The sequence below is a fragment of the Lynx canadensis genome, chromosome C1 (genome assembly GCF_007474595.2).
Source record: "Lynx canadensis isolate LIC74 chromosome C1, mLynCan4.pri.v2, whole genome shotgun sequence".
Classification (NCBI taxonomy): Eukaryota; Metazoa; Chordata; class Mammalia; order Carnivora; family Felidae; genus Lynx; species Lynx canadensis.
Window position 1 is genome coordinate 52343292 of NC_044310.1, and position 25878 is coordinate 52369169.

The 25878-nt window shown below is 39.9% G+C and overlaps 1 protein-coding gene across 1 annotated transcript in view; it reads left to right on the forward strand.

Moving 5' to 3' along the window:
• ROR1 (receptor tyrosine kinase like orphan receptor 1) overlaps positions 1-25878 on the forward strand; it is a 179309-nt gene that overhangs the window by 34617 nt on the left and 118814 nt on the right. Inside the window, exons 3-4 of the mRNA XM_032594084.1 lie at positions 14985-15272; positions 15964-15994. Coding sequence (XP_032449975.1) covers positions 14985-15272; positions 15964-15994 — 319 coding nt within the window. The remainder of the gene's footprint in view (positions 1-14984; positions 15273-15963; positions 15995-25878) is intronic.

A 25878-nucleotide genomic window follows, 5' to 3' on the forward strand; every position in this document is an offset into this window, starting at 1 on the left:
GTAGAGCAGATAGTGCCTAATTTGGGGGGAACTGGTTCAAAATTTGAGAGCAAAACCACCCCATTCCTAACAGAGAACTTTCGGTGACAGGGTCCTCTCCAGTATACTGCTAACAGGAGATCTGAGATGTGGACCAGTCAGCAGATTCTTTTAAATTTTGAAATACAAACCTTGCACAGTGAATGGAGAAGAGGGGAAAGAATGGTTTGTGTGCCCTTTCATGTCCCCTGACGTTTATATTCTGGGAAAACCTGAAACTGGAATGCTGGCCGCAATGGAATCTTGCTGGAATGCTGACCGGCACACAAAAGATTCGGGATCTGTTCAATCAAGATGTGACTAGAAAACTGAGATGGTCCCTATAGGAATAGAAATTCCTTGGCCAGAATGGCAAACTTTTATTTTGAAAGCGACCTGGGCATCCCTTAGAGCCATCAAATGCTTGAGAATTTATTATGACTGGACAAGCTGCTGCCTTGCAGAGTCAGGCCAGGGTAGTGAAAATACACAATGATTTTGTCTTTGAAGGCCCTGAATGTGGCTTGGTTCTTCCTCAAAAAGGGCTTCCTAGCAGGGCTGAAAGCAAACTGTTGCCTTTGCATGGTGCAGAAGCATCCACAGCTTCCGTCGTGAGGATCACGCATCATGCTGACGCTGAGTCATCTCCGATCCATGGTATTGAAATCGCAGAGATGACTTATGATGTGCTCTGTTTGCGTTGGCCCACAGCCCAAACTAGAAACATATCTCTCAGGCTTGGCCTTCTAGATGCTATTTCTGGTAATTTAAAAGTTCATTATGCAGGCCCACTCATCCTGTCCTGCTACAGTTAGGGTCTGTCAGCATTTTACAAAGGCTTATAACCCACCCATAAAGGGGGAAGAATGCAGTTTTTAGATTGCAGGATGGCATGCAGGGCCTGAGCCTGAGAGTCAAAAACTTTCCTTTGTTTTTGTTGTTTTCAAGTTAGTACTTTTCTAAGTTCTAGGGAGGCAAGGTAATAGCTGATGGTTTTGCTGGTATTATTTAGTTTGGTTTTGAAAAGGGGTGTGAAAAGCTGCTAGGCATGGCTTGAAATGTAGATGTACCTTACATCGGAAGAACTCTTAAACCCATGAATTTACTTATCATCCTAGCATTCAGCTGAGGATGGGGATTTAATTAAAATAATTACTACTTTATAGTTAGGATCCATGAAGACCAGGAGAGTCAGAAATGAGGCTGGGAATATTTCTCTAAGATGCAGAGACCAGTTCTCAAGCCAGAATCTTGTGTCCTTGTGAATTTCAGCTGGATGGGATTGATTATACCAAAGTCAAGTCACCATTCTGATGGTTAACTGTGTTTCTGTTCATCATTTTAAAGCATTCTTATTATTTCTAATTTTAAATGAAACATACATGTGACAAATATGAATAAAATGATAACCCTAAAAATATAAATAATAATAATAATAATAATAATAATAATAGTAAATAATAATCACAATAACCCCCACATAATGAAAATGATTGAAAATTGCAGTACAATAAATTGGATACTTAAATAAGTCACAGAAGTCCAAAAAAGTTTAAAAGTCACTAGAGTAACCTTGTTGGCAGTTGCCAGTGATCCCTTTAGATACCCTGCTCCTGGAGAAAAAATAAGGGTAAGTAGAGATCATGGCATCTTTGGTGTTTAAATGAGATGTCATCTGGATGGATTCAGGTGAGTTGATAATGGAAGAGGTTCTTAATGACAGTAGGTTATCACATAGCAGATTGAAAGGAGACAAGTTGGAAGTGGGGGCAGGAGAAGGTGTCAGAACTGGATTTCATCCCGGCCATGCCAGACATGGCAACACTAAAACCTCTATTAGCTTTGGTATCTTCCTTAAAATCGGGTAACAAAAACCTATATACATCACAGGGTTCTGTAAAGGAAAAAAATGTAATAATATATATACATATATATATATAAAGTGCTTGATAGAATCAGTGCTCAACACCTTTGTTCCTTTCTCCCTCCACCTTTATTAATTATAGTTGGGACAGAAAGCAGTCTAAATGCTGGAGGCCAGCCATTCTCATTCTGTGTAGATCTTAACTACTTAAGAGGGAAAAGTAGTTTCTCTGAGCTTTTAAGAGGCCATTTACATACAATTGGCCCACTTGTAAAAATGACCTATTCATTAAATCAAGCCTCTAGGTAGCAAAGTTTTCATAAACTCCTTTGAGTTGCTGTGTATTTACTGTGCTTTCTAAAGAAAGACCTATAAAGGCAGCTGCTTTTCCCCCATTAGTCCAGATTTATAGGAGTTTTTGCTCTAAGTGCACATTTGTAGGACCATTTCTGATGTATATGCATTTGCTCCCCAGAAAGGAGCTGTGTATTTGGTTGTTTGTTGTCTTTGGTACCTCAGACACCCTTTCAACCTCTCTTGTTACTCAGAGGTCATTCAGCCCAAGCTCAGCTTGCTGCCTTAGTACTTGAGCTCTCAAGAAAAGGTGAGTGGTAGGCCCAGACCAGCTCTTTTTTTCTTTTTGACTTCTAAGCATCTCATCCTCTGCTCTGTAGCAGCTTTGTTCAGCCAGAAAATATTTATCTTCGCTGAGGTATCTTCTGTGCAGTAATGTCTCTGTGTTGGTTTCTTCGGAATGACAGGGATTGTAGTGGAGAATCCTCCTGGAGATTGTTGAACAGTAAAAACTGGGCTTAGCAGGAAGCCAGGTGAAAATCAGTGGTCAGACAATGGGGGTTGGAATTACTGCAGCCAAGTGTTCTCCCGTTGACTGTTTGGAAGAATGTTTGGGAGGCATCTAAAAAAAAAATGCTTATACATGGACTCCACCCAGGATCAATTAAATTAGAATCTCTAAGGATGGGACCTAGGCACGGGTGTTGGTTTTGTTTGTTTGTTATTCCCCAGGCGACAGTGATGTTCTGGAGGGTTGAGAATCTCTGGCTGTAGCTAATTGTAGCTCTTTGTAGCTAATACTTTGGAGGCGCCAGAAATTGATTATCTCATTTGACCCCCACAAGAACATTAGTGAGGAAGTACAATTATTGGCCCCATTTTACAGTCAGAGAAACTGAGGGGAGGTGTTAAGTACCAGCAGGTGAGAGGTGGAACTCAGCTATGAAGCCAAGCATCCAACTCCAGAGCCATGTTCTTAATTACCATGCCACAGGCCATTATTATAAATAGTGCCTCCAGTGGGAACTAAGTTCCAGCAAGTGGGGTCATCCAGTGGTCTCGAGCTCTCTCCGTACCTTCAACTTACCGACCTCCTGCTCCCCGTGTGTTCGAGACTTCCCAGCAGCCTCACGTCAGATAACAAACTGCGGTTATTCAGAAGTCCCCTGCTATTTCCACTGATTTTTATTAAATGCAGCTTGTGGCTCCAACTCAAGAATGTGCAAGCCGATTTAGATTATGTTGTGCATTGAGTTTATTAAGATAAAAAATATTTCCCGAGATAGTGAGTCAGAAGTATTTATGGTGAAGTGTGCTGAAAGTGAATGCAGGTTGATAGCGTGAACAGAATGTTCTCTCAAAGTCAAATGCGATGACCTAACTGTGTTTGGCAGCCTTCCTTTATGTTTAGCTAAGCATTTTATTTCATGTTGGGGAGCCTCCTCCCTCTTCTGAGAAGGATCGGTCCTGTAGGAGACCAGGATTTTGGCATGTGCCTCTTTGATACCAAGACCTAGGCCCTAAGCCTAATTGTGACTGGCTCCCCGGCTGACTGGCTGGGTTGCCATGGCAAAAGACCATTAAACTCTTTATATCTCAGTTTCCCTCACCTGTCAAAATGAGACTATAACTCTTGGCCCCACCTCCCTCCCTGAGGAGAGTGGGAGGGCACTTTGAAAATTAAGTAATAAATGTTGGGAGGGATTTGTGGATGTGACGTCTTGTCAAATGGGTAAGTAATAAATGGGGTGTCTCCAAAGCTCATTTGCCCGAAATACACTTGAGCCTTCCATTTACTTAATCAACCAGCCTTTATTAAATGCCTACGAAGTTCACAATAACACATGGAGTGCTAAGGGGAATACAAAAAGGAAAAAAGGAGGAAATAGGGTCTCAATTCCCAGAAAGCTCATAAACTAACTTCTTTTTTCTCACAGTTCACTTTTTAGGTTGATTAAGCATCAGTGTGAGCGATGCCTGTACTGTATTTTAAAAAGGTCATTCTCAATGGTGACTTCTAGTTACGTCATATGTAACTGGTAGTGATTTAGTTGTTCTCAGTGCCGGTGGGTATTGTCACGTGCTGGATGGACTCATAAAAAGGGCAAGAATATTCTGTAGTCCTGGTTAAGGGAAGTGGGGGACCATGAAAGACCACAGTCTGGGTTTATTGAGAATGGTGCATTGGCTAATATATGGTCTCTTGTGTCCAAAGGTCTGGGTCTGGGTCCTGGCTCTGTCACTTTCTAGCTGTGTGACTTCAGGCAAATACTTAACCTCTCTGTGTCTCATTTCCTTATCTCTAAAATGAGGGTAATAATAGGGTCTAACTCATGGGATTGTTTTCAAGATTAAGAAGTTAATGTGTACAGTGTACTTAGAATGGTTGTCTGGCACCTTGTAAATGCTCCAAAAGTGTTAGCTATAATCATCACTTTCTACAGGTAATGGAGGACATGGTGGCACTAAAAGAATACTAGTATTTCATTTTCCTATGTTACAAAAATATCAAATCCTGTTTTTTATTTAGAGTCCCAAAATTTGCTCAGGTCTTTGCCCAGATCTTTGTGGCCAGTGCCATAATCACTTAGAGTTGCCCCCAAATCCCAAGCTGCTTATTCAGAAAGGGGAAGCAGGCCATACAGAGAGAGGTCTCTGGCTTATGGTGCACAGGGTCTAAGCTAAACTAGTTTGTTCTGAGAGCTTCATACCAACCCAGGGCCCAGATGGGCGGTGAAGAACAGCTGTCAAGCGTGACAGAAAGAGCACTGCGCTTGGAGTCCAGCTCCTGGCTTTGCCATTTGTTGGCCGGGATAGGTCTGGGATAAGTCTTTAAGTCCTCTGAACTGCAGTTTACCCATCTTGATTACACAAAAGCAATGGTTAGGCAGGGGTTCCTGGGTGACTCAGTTGGTTAAGTGTCAGACCTCGGCTCAGGTCATGATCTCATGGTTCGTGAGTTCAAGCCCTGCTTCGGGCTCTGTGCTGACAGTCCAGAGCCTGGAACGTGCTTCGGATTCTGTGTCTCCCTCTCTCTCTGCCCCTCCCCTCCTCAATCTGTCTCTCTCTCAAAAATAAATAAACAATTAAAATTAAAAAAAAAAGAATGTCTTTGATGAAGGGGTGTCTGAGTGGCTGAGGTGCAGTGGCTCAGGTGCCTAGGTGACTCAGTTGGTTGAGCGTTGACTTCAGCTCACGTCATGATCTCATGGTTCGTGAGTTTGAGCCGCACATCAGGCTCTGTGCTGACAGCTCAGAGCCTGGACCCTGCTTCAGATCCTGTGTCTCCTTCTCTCTCTGCCCGTCCCCCCACTCATCCTCTCTCTCACTCTCTCTCAAAAATTAATAAACATCCGGGGTGCCTGGGTGGCTCAGTCGGCTGGGCGGCCAACTTCGACTCAGGTCATGATCTTGCGGTCCGTGAGTTCGAGCCCCGCATTGGGCTCTGTGCTGACAGCTCGGAGCCTGGAGCCTGTTTCGGATTCTGTGTTTCCCTCTCTCTGACCCTCCCCCGTTCACGCTCTGTCTCTCTCTGTCTCAAAAATAAATACACGTTAAAAAAAATTTTTTTAAATTAATAAACATTAAAAAATTTTTAAAAAGAATGTCTTTGATGAAGCAGTACTAATGATTAAATTAATTAAATCTTGACCCACGAGTGCCTATCTTTAATATTCCATATGGCAAAATGGGTACCCAGATGTGCTGACTGCTGAAATACTATGGTTGTCGCAAAGAAAAGCAGTTGAGTTGTGAACTGAACTGCCCACTTTTTTACTTAAAAAAAATGACAGGCTGAGAAGGACAAATACCATATGATTTCATTCATATGTGGGATCTGATAAAACAAATGAATAAACAAAGAAACAGAAAGCAGAATCAGACTTATAAATACAGAGAACGGACTGATGGTTGCGGGGGGTGGGGTGAAGGGGAGAGGGAGATACAGCCTTCCACTTGTGAAATGAATAAGTCACAGGAATAAAAGGTACAGCATAGGGAATATAGTCAGTGGTATTGTAATAGTGTTGTATGGTAATAGATGGTAGCTGCACTTGTGAGCATAGTATAACATATAGAGAAGTTGAATCACTATGTTGTTCACCTGAAACTAATAGAACATCGCTTGTCAACTATACCAAAAAAACTAAAAGATTGACAGTCAAACTATGGTTAGTTATTTTTGAGTATTCTTGAAAATGAAAAAAAGAAGCCTGCCACTTCAAGTAAATAGGAGATGGTATTAGCCAATAATAAAATTTGAGCTTCTAAGCAAAAATTAAAATTTTGGAAAACTCCTAGCCACCACCATGAGCTTGACAACTTTCCAGTCTTTATTGATGAGATTGGTGGTGATACTAACAAAAATGATTTTTCTCTACTATGTAATTAAATGTGTTCACATTTGGAAAATCTACCTAATTCAGTTTACCCATCCTGGCAATTCATTGAACCAATGTTTTCTAAATGGGCAATTCATGTGTTACAAAATTGTATGTGGATAAAAGATCTTTAAAGTGCAAGATAAACCAATCCATTTTAAATTTTTTTTTTTCAACGTTTTTATTTTTTATTTTTGGGACAGAGAGACAGAGCATGAACGGGGGAGGGGCAGAGAGAGAGGGAGACACAGAATCGGAAACAGGCTCCAGGCTCTGAGCCATCAGCCCAGAGCCTGATGCGGGGCTCGAACTCATGGACCGCGAGATCGTGACCTGGCTGAAGTCAGACGCTTAACCAACTGCGCCACCCAGGCGCCCCTAAACCAATCCATTTTAACGTAACAGGTTATGAAAAGTTCACTGATCCCTATCAGATTTCACATCACATCTAACCTTTAAGAAACTACCACTTGTTAAATTTCAGTGTAGTATCACAGAAGAATATTCTAAATTATCTGAAAAGGCTATTAAAATACCCCTCCCCTTACCAGCTGTGTAAAGCCACATTTTCTTCATATACTTTGACCAAAACAACCTATCTCAACAGATTGAATGCAAAAAGAGGATAATCCAGTTGTCTGCTCTTAAGCCAAATAGATTCACAACGATAGAAAACAATGCCATCCTTCTCACTATTTATGTGTGTATAAAAAATATAGTTATTTTTCACTGAAATATATTTTTCATGTTAATAAGTAATGAGCTTATTTTTTAATATTTCAATAAATTAGTAAACAAATGTTTTTAAATTTTCTCTTTGAGGTCCTCAATATTTTAGAGTATTTAATGGTCTTGAAACCAAAGGTTTGAGAACTTGTTTCCTAGAACAAAAAATTAGAACATCTAATTTTTTTTAAAGACTATTCTTTTTAGAGCAGTTTTTAGGTTCACAGCAAAATTAAGAGTAAGATACAGAGATTTTGTATATACCCCCCGCTGACACTCATGCATAGCCTTCCCCATTATCAACATCCTCCAACAACATCATACAATTGGTGAACACATCATAGCCATCTAAAGCCTATAGTTTATATTACAGTTCATTCTTGGTGTTGTACATTCTATTGGTTGTAATGACATGTACCCCCCCCATTATAGAGCGCCCTAAGAATCCTCTATGTCTCACTTATTCATTCATCCCCTGCCTGCCCCCCCACCAATCCCCTGGCAACCGCTGATCTTTTTCTATCTCTATGGTTTTACCTTTTCCAGAGTGTCATATAGTTGAAATTGTACAACATGTAGCTTTTTCAGATTGACTTTTTTCACTTAATAATATGCACTTAAGTGAAATAAGTCAGTCACAGAAAGATACCATATGTTTTCACTCACATGTGGATCTTGAGAAACTTAACAGAAGACCTTGGGGGAGGGGGAGGGGAAAAAAGGTTACGGAGAGGGAGAGAGGCAAATCATAAGAGACTCTTAGATACAGAGAACAAACTGAAGGTTGATGCGGGGTAGGAGAGAGGGGCAAGTGGGTGATGGGCATTAACGAGGACACTTGTTGGGATTAGCACTGGGTGTTGTATGGAAACCAATTTGATAATAAATTATATTAAAATAATAATAATAATATGCACTTAAGTTTCCTTCATGTCTTTTCATGGCTTGATAGTTCATTTTCTTTTAGTGCTGAATAATATTCCATTGTCTAGATGTACTACAGTTTATCCATTCACCCACTGAAGGTTTTCTTCAAGGTTTTGGCAGTTGTGAATAAATCTACAAACATCTGTATGAAGGGTTTTGTGTGAATATTAAGCCTTCATCACCTTGGGGTAAATGCCAAGGAGCAAGATTGATAGATCATATGGTAATAATATGTTTAGTTTTGTAAGAAACTGCCAAACTGTCCTCCAGAGTAGCTATAACATTTTGCATTCCCACTAGCAATGAATGAGAGTTCCTGTTACTTCACATCTTCACCAACATTTGGCATTGTCAGTGTTCTGTATTTTGGCCATTCTAATAGGTATATAGTGGTATCTTGTTTTAATTTGCATTTACCTGATGACATCTGATATGGAGTATTTTTTCACATGCTTATTTGCCATTTTTGTATCTTTGATGAGGTATCTGTTAAAGTCTTAGACTGTTTTTTAATCAGGTTTTTGCTTTCTCATTGAGTTTTAAGAATTCTTGGGGCTCCTGGATGGCTCAGTCAGTTAAGCATCTGACTTCAGCTCAGGTCATGATCTCACAGTTCGTGAGTCCAAGCCCTGCGTCGGGCTCTGTATTGGCAGCTCACAGCCTAGAGCCTGCTTTGGATTTGGTGTCTCCCTTTCTCTTGGCCTCTCCCCTCCTCCTGTTCTCTCTCTCTCTCAAAAATAAACATTAAAAATTTTTTTAAGTTCTTTGTATATTTTGGGCAACATTCCTTTATCAGATGTTTCTTTTGCAAATATTTTCTCCTATAGTGTGGCTTTTCTTCTCATTCTCTTGACATTGTCTTCTGCAGAGCACAAGTTTTTTACCTTTAATGAAGTCCAGCTTATCAATTACTCCTGTCATGGATCATATCTTCTGGGTAGTATCTAAAAAGTCATTTTGGTATTCAAGATCATCTAGATTTTCTCCTAAGTTATCTGCCAGGAGTTTTATAATTTTGCATTTCACATTTGGGTTTGTGATCCATTTTGAGTTAATTTTTGTGAAAGGTATAAGATCTGTGTCTAGATTCTTCCTTTTTTTTTTTTTTTTTTTTTTTTTTTGCCTGTGGATGTACAGTTGTCCTAGCACTGTTTGTTGAAAAGATTCTCTTTGTTCCTTTCTATTGCCTTTGCTTTTCGTCAAAGATCAGTGGACTGTATTTATGTGTGTCTATTTCTGGGCTCTCTGCTCTATTTCATTGATCTATTTGTCCATTCTTTCACACTATCTTGATTACTGTAGTTTTATATCAAGACTTGAACTTGGGTATGTCAGTCCTCCAACTTTGATCTTCTCCCTAAATACTGTTTTGGCTATTCCGGATCTTTTGCCTTTCCATATAAACTTTAGAACCAGTTTGTCCGTATCCATAAAATGCCTTGCTGGGATTTTGATCATAATTGCATTGAATCAATAATTTGATTTACTTGTACTTACTGTACGTGGGGTCTTGAGCAACTTTCTTACCCTCTCTGTGCCTTAGATTTCTGATGTGTGAGATGAGAATAACAACAATAGTTTGTAACAACACATGCCATAATAGTAAATACCCTTTAGGTCTTAACTAGTATCACTATCACTATTGTACCATCATTGTTGATGTTTTTATCATTATCATCATTACTACCAGTACCACCACTGGGAGACACAGTAACACAAAACTAGAGGGTAGAGTCAGCAGAATTGGAATATTTTTCTCTCTCAAGCCAGATTATACCCCACCTGCTACTGGCCAGTCTGCCAACATTTGTGGCCTGAGGAAGAAGGGAAAGAAGAATGACGTGGCTCAAGCACACATTGTCAGAGGTCAGAGCCTGCAGTGGCCACACCAAGCTTTGGGAGTAGAAAAGAGAGTGGATCCCCGAGTGTGGTCCATGAGGCTGCTACAGAAGGATCCAGCTGGTTCTGGAAAGAGAATGGATCGTAGCCAGGGGCTTGTTAACAACAAGACTGATAGTAATGATACAGACATGCGTTTTTATTTTATTTTATCTTATTCCAGTCACAGAATGCTTTCATGTTGTTTAGGCCAAATGTTGTTCTGATGCTTCTAGTCTTTGCCAAACTGAGGACCAGACCATTTGCTTGTTCTAAGTGAGCAGCTACAGATGGCAAACAAATTTGAACATTATTCTTTATCAGTGAAAAGTTAAAACCAAATTCCCTGCATTTGTGGCAAGTCTCCTTTGTTCCGTAAACACAAAGATTTGTTGACGCTTCCTTTGTTCTCTCTGGACATATACCGCTTGGGCCAGCTACTACACTGATTTCAAGATGCCCTGTAATCCTCCTTTGCATTTTTAGGTAGATTTTTTATAGAACTTCATGGACAAATTAACCACTCTTCCCTATTAGTTATTAGTTATGTGATCTCAGGCAGGTGACTTCACCCCTCAGGTGTCCTTTGCTGTAAATCTGCCAGACTTGGCCAGGCACCAATCAGTTGGATGAATGATCACCCCCTACTTTTATGAATAAGATATTTGTAAGAAAAAGAAAAGAAAAATATAGCTAATAAAATACCAGAAACTCACATGCTGCTTGCGGCCAGACCCTTGTCAAAGCACTTGCTATGTATTAATTCATGTAATCCTTGAAATAGCCCTATTAGGAAGATACTAGTATACTAACTTCACAGATGACAAAACTGAGACACAGAGAGGTTAAGTAATTTGCCCAAGGTCACACAGCCGATAAGTGGCAGAACCAGGACATGAATTCAGGCATTCTGGCTCCAGAGTCTATGAAGGTTGATTTTGTGCCTTAGATCAGCCCTCACATTAGTTTTCACATTTGTTTTCAATAAATTTAAGTACACCTTCACAGGGTACTTGAAAGACTATCTTCCTTTATGGAACTCTCTGGTTCTTGCCTAATTTATGTTTTTAGAAGAGAAAACTTAAAACTCTGTGTGCCTGTGCTTCTGGTATCATGTAAAGTAATTGCAGTTTAGAGCCAAAGACATAGTTTAAAGTGGCAGCTCACCTTTTTATATGATATGTGGGCTTGGCCATAAAGCTTGCTGGGCTTTGGCTGCAACCACTTGTCTGGGAAAATGAAAGAGAAGTGACTTTGGTTTTTGACTAAAACTCAGCAGGTAATGTTAACCCTTGAGGCATGCACCCAGCAGCTATTACCCTGGCTTCTGGGGAGTGTGGCTTGGTGTTGGGTAGCTTCAGTATTGAAAGAAGGTAGAAATCTGGGAGGGGAGAGCCAGGCTGTGGAGATACCTAGGTGATGACACCTCTCGTCACTCTGGAGACCCCTCCAGCTAAAGGCTGGACCCACCCTATTAAAGGACAGAAAACAGACCCTCAGGGAGAAGGGCTTGCCAGGGAATAGGCAGGGGAACCTGATACCAGGTCAGGTGAGTTACCTGGCCTCTGGAGGGAAACCAGAACAATGGCTGAAGCTTAGACCCATTAACTAGACAATCCTGGCAGGACTTAAGGGCACGTGGGTGTGTATGCATGTCCCCAGCTTGCTCTATTTTAGGGCCGGAGTTTGAATTCTGTCCCCACCCCCAGTGGGGCTCGAGCTGCCAAAGCTGTCTGGTGGAATGGAAGTCAGAGAGGTCTGGATTAGACCTCAGTTCAGCCATGTGACCTTGAGCAAGTCACTTAACCTCTCTGGTCCTAGGTCTCCTCATTGTAAAGCAATGATAACAATTCCTTCCGTCTGGGGCTATTGAGCGGGTGAATACTGAGGTAAATCCCCTGGCATACTATAGGATTCTAAATAGTCTATCTGTTCTCACTACCGTATTGGCCAGCTGGCTCAGTTGAACTTTAAGTGCTTGGCTGAGCCTAAGAATTGAAGGCCATTAGTGCTGGAGGCTCTGGGGACAATGTGCAGCTCTCTGTAAAACCATGGGGCCAGTCAGTCCATCTCTGAGATGTGATTTCCTCATCATGATAATTAATGCTTCTTTCCTACTTTACCAGATTGTTAGAGGAGAACATGAGATTGAGTAACCTGAAAAGTATTATACAAAAATTGTTATTATAAGAAGAATCACAATAACAGTGATTAACATTTTGAGTGCTTACTTTTTTGCCCTGCACTAGTTTAAGTGCATCCCATGTGTTACCCAATTTAATTTTAATGCTCTAACAATTTTGCCTGATTTATTATTCCTATTTTTTCAGTTGCCTCTGAGGTACTCAGAGGTTAAGTAGCTTGCCTAAGTTCACTCAGATAACTGGGGGCAGACCCAGAATTCAAACCCAATCAATAGAATTTCAGAACCTGCCCAATGGAGGATTATTCACTATGTTTATATTGGCATTGCTATCTCTATGTTTCTTTTCTACAGAGGCTACAAAGTTAGCTATTCTCTAGGTAGGAGATGGGTCTGTGAAGCCATGATGACAGCACCATAAAGTCACCTGTTAATTAGTCTGTCTAGTCTGGTCGTAGCTCAAACACCTTAGGAACACATGTCCGTATATCTATCAGCAAACACATTCACAGATTGAGTATATATGTATATAGATTATAGGAACAATATCAGAGATAAAGATCAGAATATAAAGAAGCAAGGCATTAGCAAACTAATTTATGGGCTTGTGATTCTGTTATGAAGGATAATTATTCAGTGGTTTAAGTGGGATGAAAAGTGTCATTACAGTAACACAGTGAGTGATAGTCATACTTAATCTGTTTTCTACCACTCACATATGATAAATGTCATTCACATGTGTGACATACTTCTGTGGGGCTGCCTAGACTTTGACATTTCTCCCCAATCTTTTTGTGGAAAATTAAGGTAAACAAGTCATTTATTTTGGACATTTATGAAAGCATTTTTATAGCAATTTGGGTACTTAAATTAACACCTTAGATATCTCCAAAAAAAGGTTATTTTTCAACAGAGTTCCATTAAATTCAACAAATCTACTATGCTCTGCCTGTGCTATACCATACAGTAGCTACTAGTCACGTGTGGCCATTCAAATTTAATTGAAAAATGCAGTTCCTCAGTAGCTTTAGTTACGTATCATGTACTCAGTAGCTCACCTGTCGCTAGCAGCTACCATTTAGACAATGTAGATTATAGAACATTTCCATCATTACAAAGAGTTCTATTGGACAATGCTGCTAGACAGTAGGATACACTGAAGATGCAGTGATGACCAAAACATTCTAGGGGCGCCTGGGTGGCTCAGTCGGTTGAGTGGCAGACTTCGGCTCAGGTCATGATCTCGCTGTTTGTGAGTTTGAGCCCCGCATCGGGCTCTGTGCTGACATCATAGAGCCTGGAGCCTGCTTTGAATTCTGTGTCTCCCTCTCTCTCTGCTCCTCCCCCACCCATGCTCTGTCTCTCTCTCTCTCTCTCCTCTAAAAATAAATTAAAAAACATTAAAAAAAAAAAAACATTCTAGATGCTTGCCCTTATGGGTTTATAGTCCTGCAGAGAGGACAGCTGCTTAATAAGCCATCCCAGGTTGGGGCTCAGGGAATTACAGGGGACAATGGGAGGGTATGGCAGGGGAGACCTACCCAAGAATGGCTGGTCTGGGAAAACGAAGCCAAAGAAAAGTCCTTATGTATGAATAAGAGACCAATTAAAAATATATATATATTGAACTTAATTTTTAAGTAACAAATTATTTTCTCTGCAACTGGATTCTGCAAGTAATATCAATGTGAGGTTTAAAATGTAGTATTGAGGAATATGCTTACATAAAATTTATTTCATTTTTAAAATGTTTCATGTAATAAATCTCTAAGAAGCCAAACACAAAGTGTACATACAGTATGATTCTATTTGTATGAAATTGTAGAACAGACAAAATTATGATGATAGAAATCAGAACTGCAGTTGCCTAGAATGGAGGCAAGGGTGCAGGTGGAAGCAAGGATTGACTACAAAGGATCCTTGGGGTACTTTCTGGGATGTCCATGATGCTCTCTCTCTCTTGGTAAGGGTATTGGTTACATGGATATATGCATTTGTCAATACTTATGGAAATGTATACCTTTAGATTGGTACATTTCCTAAAATGTAAATTATGTCTCAATTAGAAGTTGAATCTATAGAATTGTATATTGTAACATGTTAATGGTTGATATGAGTAACATTATGGAAATATTCATTGCCTCATTACTTCGTCTGCCAGTGACCTGGCTGGCCTTTGTAACGCTTGTATCACTGGCAAGAAGATTCAGCATCCTTCTTGATCTTGTGCCCTGTGGATGTAAATATGTGCTCCTACTTTTCCAGTTTTTCATGCTTTTTTATCAAAAGTAGATAAACTGAAAGAATCTTTGCCAGAATGTTAAGAATGATGTTATTTGGGAGCAGAGAAATTAGAGGTGAATTTTGCTGCTTTTTCTTCTTCACTGTACTGTTTGAGTCTGTAACAAGGCACATGTATATTTCTATACTTTGAAACACAAAATCTCATTCTGTCTTGGCTTAGAAAGTACATTTACTTATCCACGAGTTACTATATAATCATTTGAAAACTTTGGGTTTTAAGCGATGGTTAGTATCACATTTCCTTGTAAGCAGCAGACTCCGTGGATGATTGTTTAGCAGTCGTGGGGTCTCAGTAAATGTAAAATTTCATGCCTTGTCTGTCTCCACCATGCCTCTCCTGTTCAGTTTCTCTCTGGTGCTGGGGCACATTGGAGTGGATTGGGGTTGCCTGGAGATGCTCGTTAGCTGTCTGCCCCTCTCATCTGCCTCCTTCACCCTGTGCTCACAGATTCTTACCTGACCCTTGATGAACCAATGAATAACATCACCACGTCCCTGGGGCAGACAGCTGAACTGCACTGCAAAGTCTCTGGCAATCCACCTCCTACCATCCGCTGGTTCAAAAATGATGCACCTGTGGTCCAGGAGCCCCGGAGGATCTCATTTCGGGCAACCAACTATGGCTCTAGACTGCGGATTAGAAATCTTGACACCACAGATACAGGCTACTTCCAGTGCGTGGCAACAAATGGCAAGAAGGTGGTTTCTACCACGGGAGTCTTGTTCGTCAAGTTTGGTAAGCCACCTCCTGCTGGGGATGGCCTTTGGCCATCATTCTCCCTGAGGGTGAGGAGGGAGGGAACGGGAACACACTGAGAATGTCCTATGTGCCTGGCAACCCGAAAGCTGGTACAGATGCATCCATTTTACAAGTAAGTAGGCCAAGACCCAGTAGTTAAGTAGCATGTGCGTGGTTGCCCAGCTGGTAAATAGTAGAGCAGGAGTGGAGTCCTGATCTGTCTGATCCCAGAGCCCTGCTCTAAACCACCATGCCAGTGGGAGAGAAGATGGGAAGTTCGACACATGTATGCCCTTTCTCTGTCAAGATGCCATCAAAGACTCCTGCTGTCCCAATCCGTGTGATCCTGTAACCACTCAGCCTTCCCCTGCAGACTCCCCATGCAGCGTGAGGATGCCTACTCTAGTGACTCATTTGTTAGCACTTGTCTTAGCATTTTCCAGGCCCTGAACTGTGTGGGGTATAGACAGGTTCTCACTGGTATGTTTTTTTTTCTTCGAGGTGGTTGTAGGGAACTGAAGCAAAATAATAAATCCCAGAAAAATAAATATCACCTCAGGGTGGTTGAGAACTTCAATCTGGAATGGTTTGACTGTACCCACACTCACCCTCCAATAACCTAGACTGACTGTTTTTTTTTTGTTTTTTTTTTTTTGTTTTTTTTTTTGCTTTCCTTTCCTTTCTCCAGGTCCTCCTCCCACTGCAAGTCCGGGATCCTCGTAAGTACATTTATCTCCCTTCTTGTCACTTCGAAGTGTTTCTCCAAAGGTTTTTAGGGCAGAGGCAAAGTTGTCCTCTTCTTGGGCCAAAACACTGTTCCAGATTTCATTCCATTTTGCCCTACCCTCATTCCATTTTGCTTTTTCTCTGATATGAAGATTCACAAGAGACCAGCACCGGCAGTAACCTCAAGTGTGGTCATGTTGGTTGTGAACATGTTGATGAAAGCAAATATCTGCTTACATTTTCTATTTTAAAATTAATCTAACATTTAGTTGCCACAGTGGATTTGGTCAAATCAAACAAAAAACAATACCGTGCTGGCTCAGGTTTTTAGCCTGAAAGGCTCTCTTCTGTGTATCTGGTAGTGTTGCATTCCTGATGCTCTAGTTATCCAACAGGCCAACAGTTGGGTGATCACCTTATTTTTATTGCCTTAAAAGAACCCAGAGACAGAAGTTCTGACTCACATAGGGGAAGAAAGCCCTGTGCCGGGTTTGAGAGTTACACACAAGTTCGATTCATTTTGAGTCCTTTGTTACTGGAATCTAAAGATCTCATTTCTTAAACTGATGCTATTCTTGATGCGCTCAATCTTTCCCCCTGGCTATGGTGTTCTATTCTTTCACTGTAGGAGCATCCACTTGGGGCATTTTTCTTTATATTTTTATTTAGGGGGAGAGAGCCATTTATTAAAAACCCTTGCTCTGCAAGAAAATATCTTCTTCCGAAGATACGCTTCCGAAGTAAAATTTATTGGGGCTCTACCACGAGAGCATCAGAATGTCTGACCTAGACTACACCCACAGCAAATATAACAGCCACTTAATTTGCTCTAATCCCCTCTGTGCCACTTAATTACAGTGTGGGATATTTTAATATATTTGTGTGTGCCTGGAGGCCCAGTGGCCCACAATCCCATTAATAAAACAGGTAATGGGTAAAAATAAACATTGGCCCTCAGCCACACTGTTCTGTTATTTCATCAGCCAATTAAAGGCAACTGTAAAAGAGCCTTTAAAATCACCCAAGTGCTAATTGCATTCTACTCATCTAGGTAGAAAATATTGATTGATCTTAAAACAGGTCTGCAGTTTTGGTTGCTCTGCTTTGCATTCTTGAAGCTTATCTTTTTTTTTTTTTAAATCTCACTATTGGTTGATATGTGGAATCCTTTTGAAGTCTTATTTAAACTGAGATTAAAACTTTTGTTACTTGCTGTAAAAATGCTTCCCACCCTGGTGCCTTATTTGTTCCTATTAATCTGTGCTTCAAATGTGGCAGATAATCTGCATCCAAGTTTGATGAATGCAGTTCACTAATCTGCCTTTACTATGAAGCACTGAGCAATTGACGTCCTACCTGTTGTATTTGCATCAGAGAATTACTTTTTTATTATCAAAATTATTTTTAAACATGTATATGTCCTTACTTCTTGAAGTTTTCATTCTGCCTTTGTTACCATCTTTCTGATGAGCCCAGTCTGAGTCTCTCATGGTTTTCAATTTTATACAAAGATAGTGTACCGCTTTCATGAGCTGATATCTATGGAGAAGATATTGATGTCCTTAACGATGCTCAGCCACAGCTAAAAGTATCCTTTGATGTCAGGCCCCCCTGTTTCATGTTAGCTGTCCGATTATCCATCAGATTAGTAGCAGAAGCATGAAATGTACAGTTGCCATGTTAGCTTGGAGGGAGCTACAGTAAAATACAATCGAAGTTGGAAATCCCATGGGGCCTTTTGCAGGACAGTCTACATACTTGTTTTGGCATTGCCACTTGGCATTTTGATGGACTTTTTTCTCTTTCTGTTAGAAACTGGTGACATATCCTACTTTTTTTCTCTTTTCACTGCTGCCACCACTGAACCCTATTTCTAAGAGTTCTTCTGTAACCGAGATAGAATGCTAGCTTCCTTCCCTATCCTTATAGCCCCCAACAAGCAGGCAGATCTCACTACAAGAGGTTAGGTAGAATGTAACAAAATGATAGCCATGGTGACTATCACAGCTTTGAGGGTTGCTCTGAAAGTCTTTTGTCAAACTGCACAATACTTTTTCCAAGGTAGGAGTGAAATGTAGCTGAAACATTGCTCTGTTTACTTGAAGGTGGTGCAGCAAATTGACTGCAAAGTACAATGCAAGTCCACGACATAGTGAAATGTTTTGGGTGAATGAATCCTGGTGAGAGCCAAGTGCCATTTGAGACCACAAAGCTACACAATCTCCAATGGAGGACTTGGAGGGTCCTTGAGATAATGGTCTAGGAAGGCAAAGGTGGTGAGACACTTGTCACTCCTTCTAGAGACTACATCAGGTTTCCACACGAAGCTTATGGAATGGCATTTTACTATGTAGTAGGAGCAAGCCTGAGACGTTAGTCTGACTTCTGTTCTTAGCTTCAGGCTTTATTTCTTCTGTCATTGCTGGGTCCTGGCCCACCCCTAACAATTATAGGGCCCAGGGCATGAGTACAAGTGGAGGCCCACATACCACACGTCTAAATATTTAGAAGTTATAAATCAAGCTAGCAAACTGTTAAATGAAATATGTTTTGTCCTCCCACATTGACAAATATACCTTCATAATGACAAAATCAAAAAATACTTATAAAGTTATGGTTTGTGTATGACTACAAGCCAAGAACTCTCAAAAATGACTACTTTAATCATTATTATGCTTGTCTGGGTGTTTTGTTCATGGCCAGAGATATTATATATGATTCATAGATTGTTATATATTAGTTCCATTTTTTTATTGCCTTCATTTCAGCAAAATGACTGCTTTTGTCATTTTACACAGACTTTTACACGAGATTTTAGCATGCATTCTTTTGACAACAATGCCAAGTTAGACAAAAACTTTCTTCAGTTATTGTAATATTTAGTTTTTTAAAACTAATTTTAATTTGAAGAAATTGTACTCCCTGAGCCAGTAGCAGCTGTAATTATCAATTAAATTACTAAAGCAATAGTTCAATTTGCTAAGAATTATAGCAGATGAACTAAGAACTTTATATAGCATATTCAAACATAGTAATGGGACCATATGATAAAGAAGCACATGATATTGCACAATATATAATGAAACATTATAATAATATAATGTAATCATTAACCTATTATATATTGTATAGGTTGTTATAGTATATATTATCATATATATTACATATGGTGTCATATGATAAGTAATCACATGATATTACAAAATATTATATCATATTATTATACAATATGTAATTACATCTGTAAATCAGCATCATGCTTCATGTTATCCTATATATGCACAAATCTAAGAACAATATAAATTGTTTAATGTGTTAGTTTTCTACAGCTGCTGTAACAAAGAATACTGAATTGGCTTAAACGACAGAAATTTATTGTCTTACAGTTCTAGAGCTTAGAAGTTCTAAATCAAGATGTTGGCAAGGTTAATTTGTTCTGAAGGCTGTGAAGAAAGATTTCTGTCTTCTTCTGGTGACCTACCATAATTCTTTGGCTTATCAATGCATCATCTCAATTTCTGCCATGATATTTACATGGCATTCTCCCTCTGTGCACATGTCTCCAAATCCCCCCCACCTTTTTTTAAAGATTTTATTTTTAAGTAATCTCTATACCCAACGTGGAGTTCGAACTCACAATCCTGAGGTCAAGAGTTACATGCCCTACTGACTGACCCAGCCAGGTGTCCCCAAGTTTCCCCTTTTTATAATGACACCATTTATGACCCACTCCAATGACCTCATTTTAACTTAATTACCCCTGTAAAGACCCTATTTCCAAATAAGGTCACATTTTAAGGTCCTGGGGATTAGGACTTCAACATATGAATTTTGAGGGAACACAGTTCAACTTGTAACACTTAATATTGTGAAATTATTCCCAGCCATGAGACTATAATCTTGCAAATATTATCCTAATTTGTAAGAACTTTCAGAATATAAAGAAAAATAAGAAAATGGATGCTTGGTAATATTGAGAATGCTAGTTTCTTGTGCAAGAATCCACTGAGGAAGAATTTGACATGTTGATTAATCTTTTCTCTTCCTGAAGTATTGTTGCCACTGCAGTCCTTCCTGTGCTCCAAGCAGTGCCCATCTCCTCCATTGGTAGTCACTCAACACACAGACTTTCACAGTATACAATCACGGTTGCCTTCTGTTCTAAGAACCTAGGGCAAGGGATGTAGAGAAATGATCCCTGGGGCAGAACAGTGTTAGTCACAGGGGTGGATGTTTAAGGTTTGGTTACATTATGGCAGCCCCGAATGCCAGATCCCAAGAGGCAGAGGACCCCATGTGTATATTAAACTTATTTTTCAGTAGGTCCAGGGAAGGGGCCCTTCTTTAAAACAAAAACAAAAACAAAACAGTTTTACTGAAATATAGTTCACATACCATCAAATTGGCCATTTTAAAGTATAAAACTTAGTGTTTTTAGTATATTCACAGAGTTTGTATAACCTTCACCACTATCTTATTTCAGAAATTCTCATTATCTCCTAAAGAAACTCCTCTCATCCCCTGATAATCTCCAGTCTACTTTATGTCTCTATGAGTTTGCCTATTCTAGATATTTCATGTAAGTAGAGTCATATACTGTTTGTCCTTTTGTGTCTGGCTTCCTTCACTTAGCATGTTTTCGGGATTTATTCATGTTACAGCATACATCAGTACTTCATCCTTTCTATGCCAACTTGACACATAAATCTGACCATCACATTCCGCAACATTATCCTTGACCTCTTTTTTCAAGATTTTTTGGGGGAGCTATTCTGGGGCCTATTGCATTTTCATGTGAATTTTAGAGTTAGCCTGTCAATTTCTGCCTAAAAGCCAGCTAGAGTTTTGATAAGGATTGCAATGAATCTGTAGATTAATTTGGGTAGTATTGCCATCTAAACAACATTAAATCTTCCAATCCATGAGTTCAGGCTCTTTCCATATGTTAAATTTCTTTCACTGATGTTTTGTACATATCAATATTCAAGACTTGTTCCTCTTCTGTTGAATTTATTTCTAAATATTTTATTATTTCTCATGCTATTAGAAATGGAATTTGGGGGGCGCCTTGGTGGCGCAGTCGGTTAAGCGTCCGACTTCAGCCAGGTCACGATCTCACGGTCCGGGAGTTCGAGCCCCGCGTCAGGCTCTGGGCTGATGGCTCAGAGCCTGGAGCCTGTTTCCGATTCTGTGTCTCCCTCTCTCTCTGCCCCTCCCCCGTTCATGCTCTGTCTCTCTCTGTCTTAAAAATAAATAAACGTTGGAAAAAAAAAATTAAAAAAAAAAAAAAAGAAATGGAATTTGGTTTTTTTTATTTCGCTTTCAGATTCTTCGTTGCAACTCTATAGAGATAAAACTGATTTTTGTAAATTGATCTTGTATTTTGCACCCATACTGAGCTCATTTATTTGCCCTAATAGTTTTTTTTCTGGATTCCTTATGATTTTCTATGTACAAGATCATATCATCTGCAAATAGATATTGCTTCAATTTTTCCTTTTCAATCTATATGATTTTCATTTTTATTTTTCCTGCCTAATTACTGTAGCTAGAAACTTCAGTACAATGTTAAATAGAAGTGGCAAGAATGGACATTCTGGTCTTTTTCTTTATTCTAAGAGGAAAGCTTTTATGATGCTAACTGTGGGTTTTTTGTAAATGTGTTTATCAGATTGAGGACATTTTCTTTTATTCTTTTTTTATATTAAACATAATTTATTGTCAAATTGGTTTCCATACAACACCCAGTGTTCATCCCAACAGGTGCCCTCCTCAATGCCCATCACCCACTTTCCCCTCTCCCCGACCTCCATCAACCCTCAGTTTGTTCTCAGTATTTAAGAGTCTCTTATGGGGGCGCCTGGGTGGCGCAGTCGGTTAAGCGTCCGACTTCAGCCAGGTCACGATCTCGCGGTCCGGGAGTTCGAGCCCCGCATCAGGCTCTGGGCTGATGGCTCAGAGCCTGGAGCCTGTTTCCGATTCTGTGTCTCCCTCTCTCTCTGCCCCTCCCCTGTTCATGCTCTGTCTCTCTCTGTCCCAAAAATAAATAAACGTTGAAAAAAAAAAAAAAAAGAGTCTCTTATGGTTTGCCTCCCTCCCTCTCTGTAACTTTTTTTCCCCCCTTTCCCTCCCCCCTGGTCTTCTGTTAAGTTTCTCAAGATCCACATATGAATGAAAACATATGGTATCTGTCTTTCTCTGCCTGACTTATTTCACTTAGCATAAAACCCTCCAGTTCCATCCACGATGCTACAAATGGCCAGATTTCATTCTTTCTCATTACCAAGTAGTATTCCATTGTATATATAAACCACATTTCCTTTATTCTTTTATTCTTATTTTGTGGTGTTATTTAAAAAAAATTTTTTTTAAATGTTTATTTATTTTTAAAAGAGAGAGACATACAGACAGACAAAATGCGAGCAGGGGAGATACAGAGAGAAAGGCACAGAATCCAAAGCAGGCTCCAGGTTCCTAGCTGTCAGCACGGAGCCTGATGTGGGGCTTGAACCCACAACTATGAGATCATGACCTGAGCCAAAGTCAGACGCTTAACTGACTGAGTCACCCAGGTGCCTCAAGTTGTGTGATTTTTTTTATTATGAGAGTGTGTTTGATTTTGCCAGATGCTTTTTCTATGTCTATTGAGATGATCATGTCTTTTTTTAAAACTTTATTATATCAATGTGATCTGTTACATTGATTTTTTTATTTGTTTTATTTTTTAATGTTTGTTTATTTTTGAGAGAGAGAGACAGCATGAGTGGAGGAGGGGCAGAGAGAGAGACACACACACACACTCACACAGAAAAAAAAATATATATATATACATATATATCTTTGTATATATATATATACACACACACACACACATATATATATATATACACACACATATATATACCACTTTTTCCTTATCCATTTGTCTATCAGCGATCACTTAGATTGCTTCTGTATCTTGACTATTGTAAATAATGCTACAGGAAACATAGAGGTGCATATATCTTTTAGAATTAGTGTTTTTGTTTTCTTTGGGTAAATATCCAGTAGTGGAATTCCTGGATCATATTGTACTTATATTTTTAAGTTTTTGAAGAACCTCTATACCATTTTCTACAGTGGCTACACCAACTTAATATTCTCATCAGCAGTGTACAAGGGTTCCTTTTTCTCCACATCCTCACCAACACTTGTTATTTCTTGTCTCTTTGATTTTAGCCATTTTAACGGGTGTGAGGTGATATCTCCTTGTGGTTTTGATTTGCATTTCCCTGATGATAAGTGATGTTAAGCATCTTTCCATGTGTCCCTTGGTCATGTTTGTCTGTCTTCTTTAGAAAAATGGCCTCCTTCCCATTTTTTAAAAATGTTTATCTATTTATTTTGAGATACTGTGAGCGGGGGAGGGACAGAGAGAGAATCCCAAGCAGGCTCTATGCTGTCATTGTGGAGCCCAATCCAGGCTCCATCTCATGACCGTGAGATCATGACCTGAGCCAAAATCAAGAACTAGACACTTAGCTGACTAAGCCACCCAGGTCACCTCCCACCATTTTTAAAAACTAGACTATTTGTGGGGGTCTTTTTGTGTTGTCTAAGATCTTTATATATTTTGGATATTAACCCCTAATAGGATATGTCATTTGCATATATCTTCTCCCATTCCATAGGTTGTCTTTTATTTTGTTGACTTCGCTATGCAAAAGTTTTATTTCAATGTAGTCCCAGTAGTTTATCTTTGCTTTTGTTTCTCTTGCCTGAGGAGGCATGTCTAGAAAAACGTTGCTATAGCCAATGTCAAAGAAATTCCTGCCTGTGTTCTCTTCTAGAATGTTTATGGTTTCAGGTCTCATATTTAGGTCTTTAATCTGGTTTGAGTTTATTTTTATGTATGGTGTAAGATAGGGTCCAGTTTCATTCTTTTACATGTAGCTGTCCAATTTTTCCAGCACCATTCCAGCACCATTGAAGAGACTGTCTTTTCCCTATCATATATTCTTGCCTCCTTTGTCATAGATGAATTGATCATGTAAATGTAGGTTTAATTTTGGGCTCTCTGTTCTGTTCTATTGATCTGTATGTCTATTTTTGTGCCAGTACTATACTGTTTGTAGTATATTTTGAAATCTAGAATTGTGGCACTTCCAGTTTTGTTTTTCTTTATCAAGATTACTTTGGCTTTTGGGGTCTTTTATGTGAAAACTGGACATTTAAAGTAAGACGGCAACTCAAATTAGATCACCTTTCCTCTGATGTTGGCGTGTGCTGTTGTTGCTATTGTTTGTTTAGTGACTTCCCTGGAATAATTCTATTTAGTCTATCTTCCCTATCATCTGTGGCTACTGAAGTCTTTGCTCAATTGGCTTACTGTCAAAGGAGGACAGAGATTTTCTTAAACCAGTAATTCTCCCACCCTTTGCTGAGGGGCTTTGCCGAGCGGGGTGTGTTTGAGGCCATGCCTTCAGCACTCCAGTAGTTTTTTTTTTTTTTTTTTTTTTTTAAATTTTTTTAACGTTTTATTTATTTTTGAGACAGAGAGAGACAGAGCATGAACGGGGGAGGGGCAGAGAGAGGGGGAGACACAGAATGGAAGCAGGCTCCAGGCTCTGAGCCATCAGCCCAGAGCCTGACGCGGGGCTCGAACTCACGGACCGCGAGATCGTGACCTGGCTGAAGTCGGACGCTTAACCGACTGCGCCACCCAGGCGCCCCAGCACTCCAGTAGTTTTTAACACTGCCTTTGCTTCCATTTCCTGCCAGAGGTGAGACAGTAAGGCTTTCCTGGGCATGCACAAGCCCCTCACATGAACACATCCTTCTATCTCCCCAGAAATATGTCAGAGATTTTCAGAGCCCCCTAGGAGCATCTTATTCCTTAAATCTCCCCTTTGAGCTTTTGAGTTTTTTGGCCAGGCTCTTGTTTTTCCCAACTTGTGTTGCTACCCCAGGCAACTATGAGTCTTTTTCAACAAATGTCCTGAAGCTAGGGCTTTTCCTACTGAGAGGTTCTAAATCTAGTCAAATAAAGACAAGCCCTGTACATAGAACTTTTTCAGCATGCTGCTAGACTGCTCAAATAGTGCCAGTTCTCTGGAGATGGGCTTTTGAGGCATTCCAACCCCCTCTGCCTCCTCCACTGACTGTTAGGCTGTTGGTTTTCACAGCTGCTGTGGTGGTGGGAGCTGCTGGTTTTCAAGGTTACCACCGAACTCAGGAGAGGGAGATGAGAAGAGAGCAAGTTAAAAACCCACAAAACTGTGTTCTTACCAAATCTTAGCCTTTTCCCCCTTGTTGCAAGCCTTTGGCTAATTTTCAAAGTTCTTAAAATGTTGATTTTCACAACTTTTTGCCGGTGTTCTCATTGCTTTTAGAAACCATTCCTTATTGCCTGCTTGTCTCTCATCCATGTCTAAGGACAGTACGGGGTGGGTGCTGTCTTGGGAGGCCTCTGAGGCCCAAGGACACTGCTCCACATGACAGCCTCCCTTTGTTGACCCTTTTCCTCAAAACAAGACAATGTCCTGGGATTCTTTACAAACATTACCTCTCTGTTCCAGAACAGCTCTCCAGGGAAGATGTTTTGATCCCCATATTATCAAAAATGTTCCACAAACACTAAATGGCTTTAATTGGACCTAGTTCATATCTAATTTCTTCAATTTTAATATTACAAGCTCCTTAAATTGAGTGAGGCCTGGGGAACACCAATATCATATTTTTTTATATTTTTCATGGTTGCTTTAGGTCTTCTCCTGGTATATAACTTGAGCTTTTTGACAGGCAAACGGATCCAATCCAACAAACACTAAGCATTGATTCAGTTTAACAATTATTTATTAATTACCTATAAAGTGCCAGGCTCTCAGCCATCCTCTGT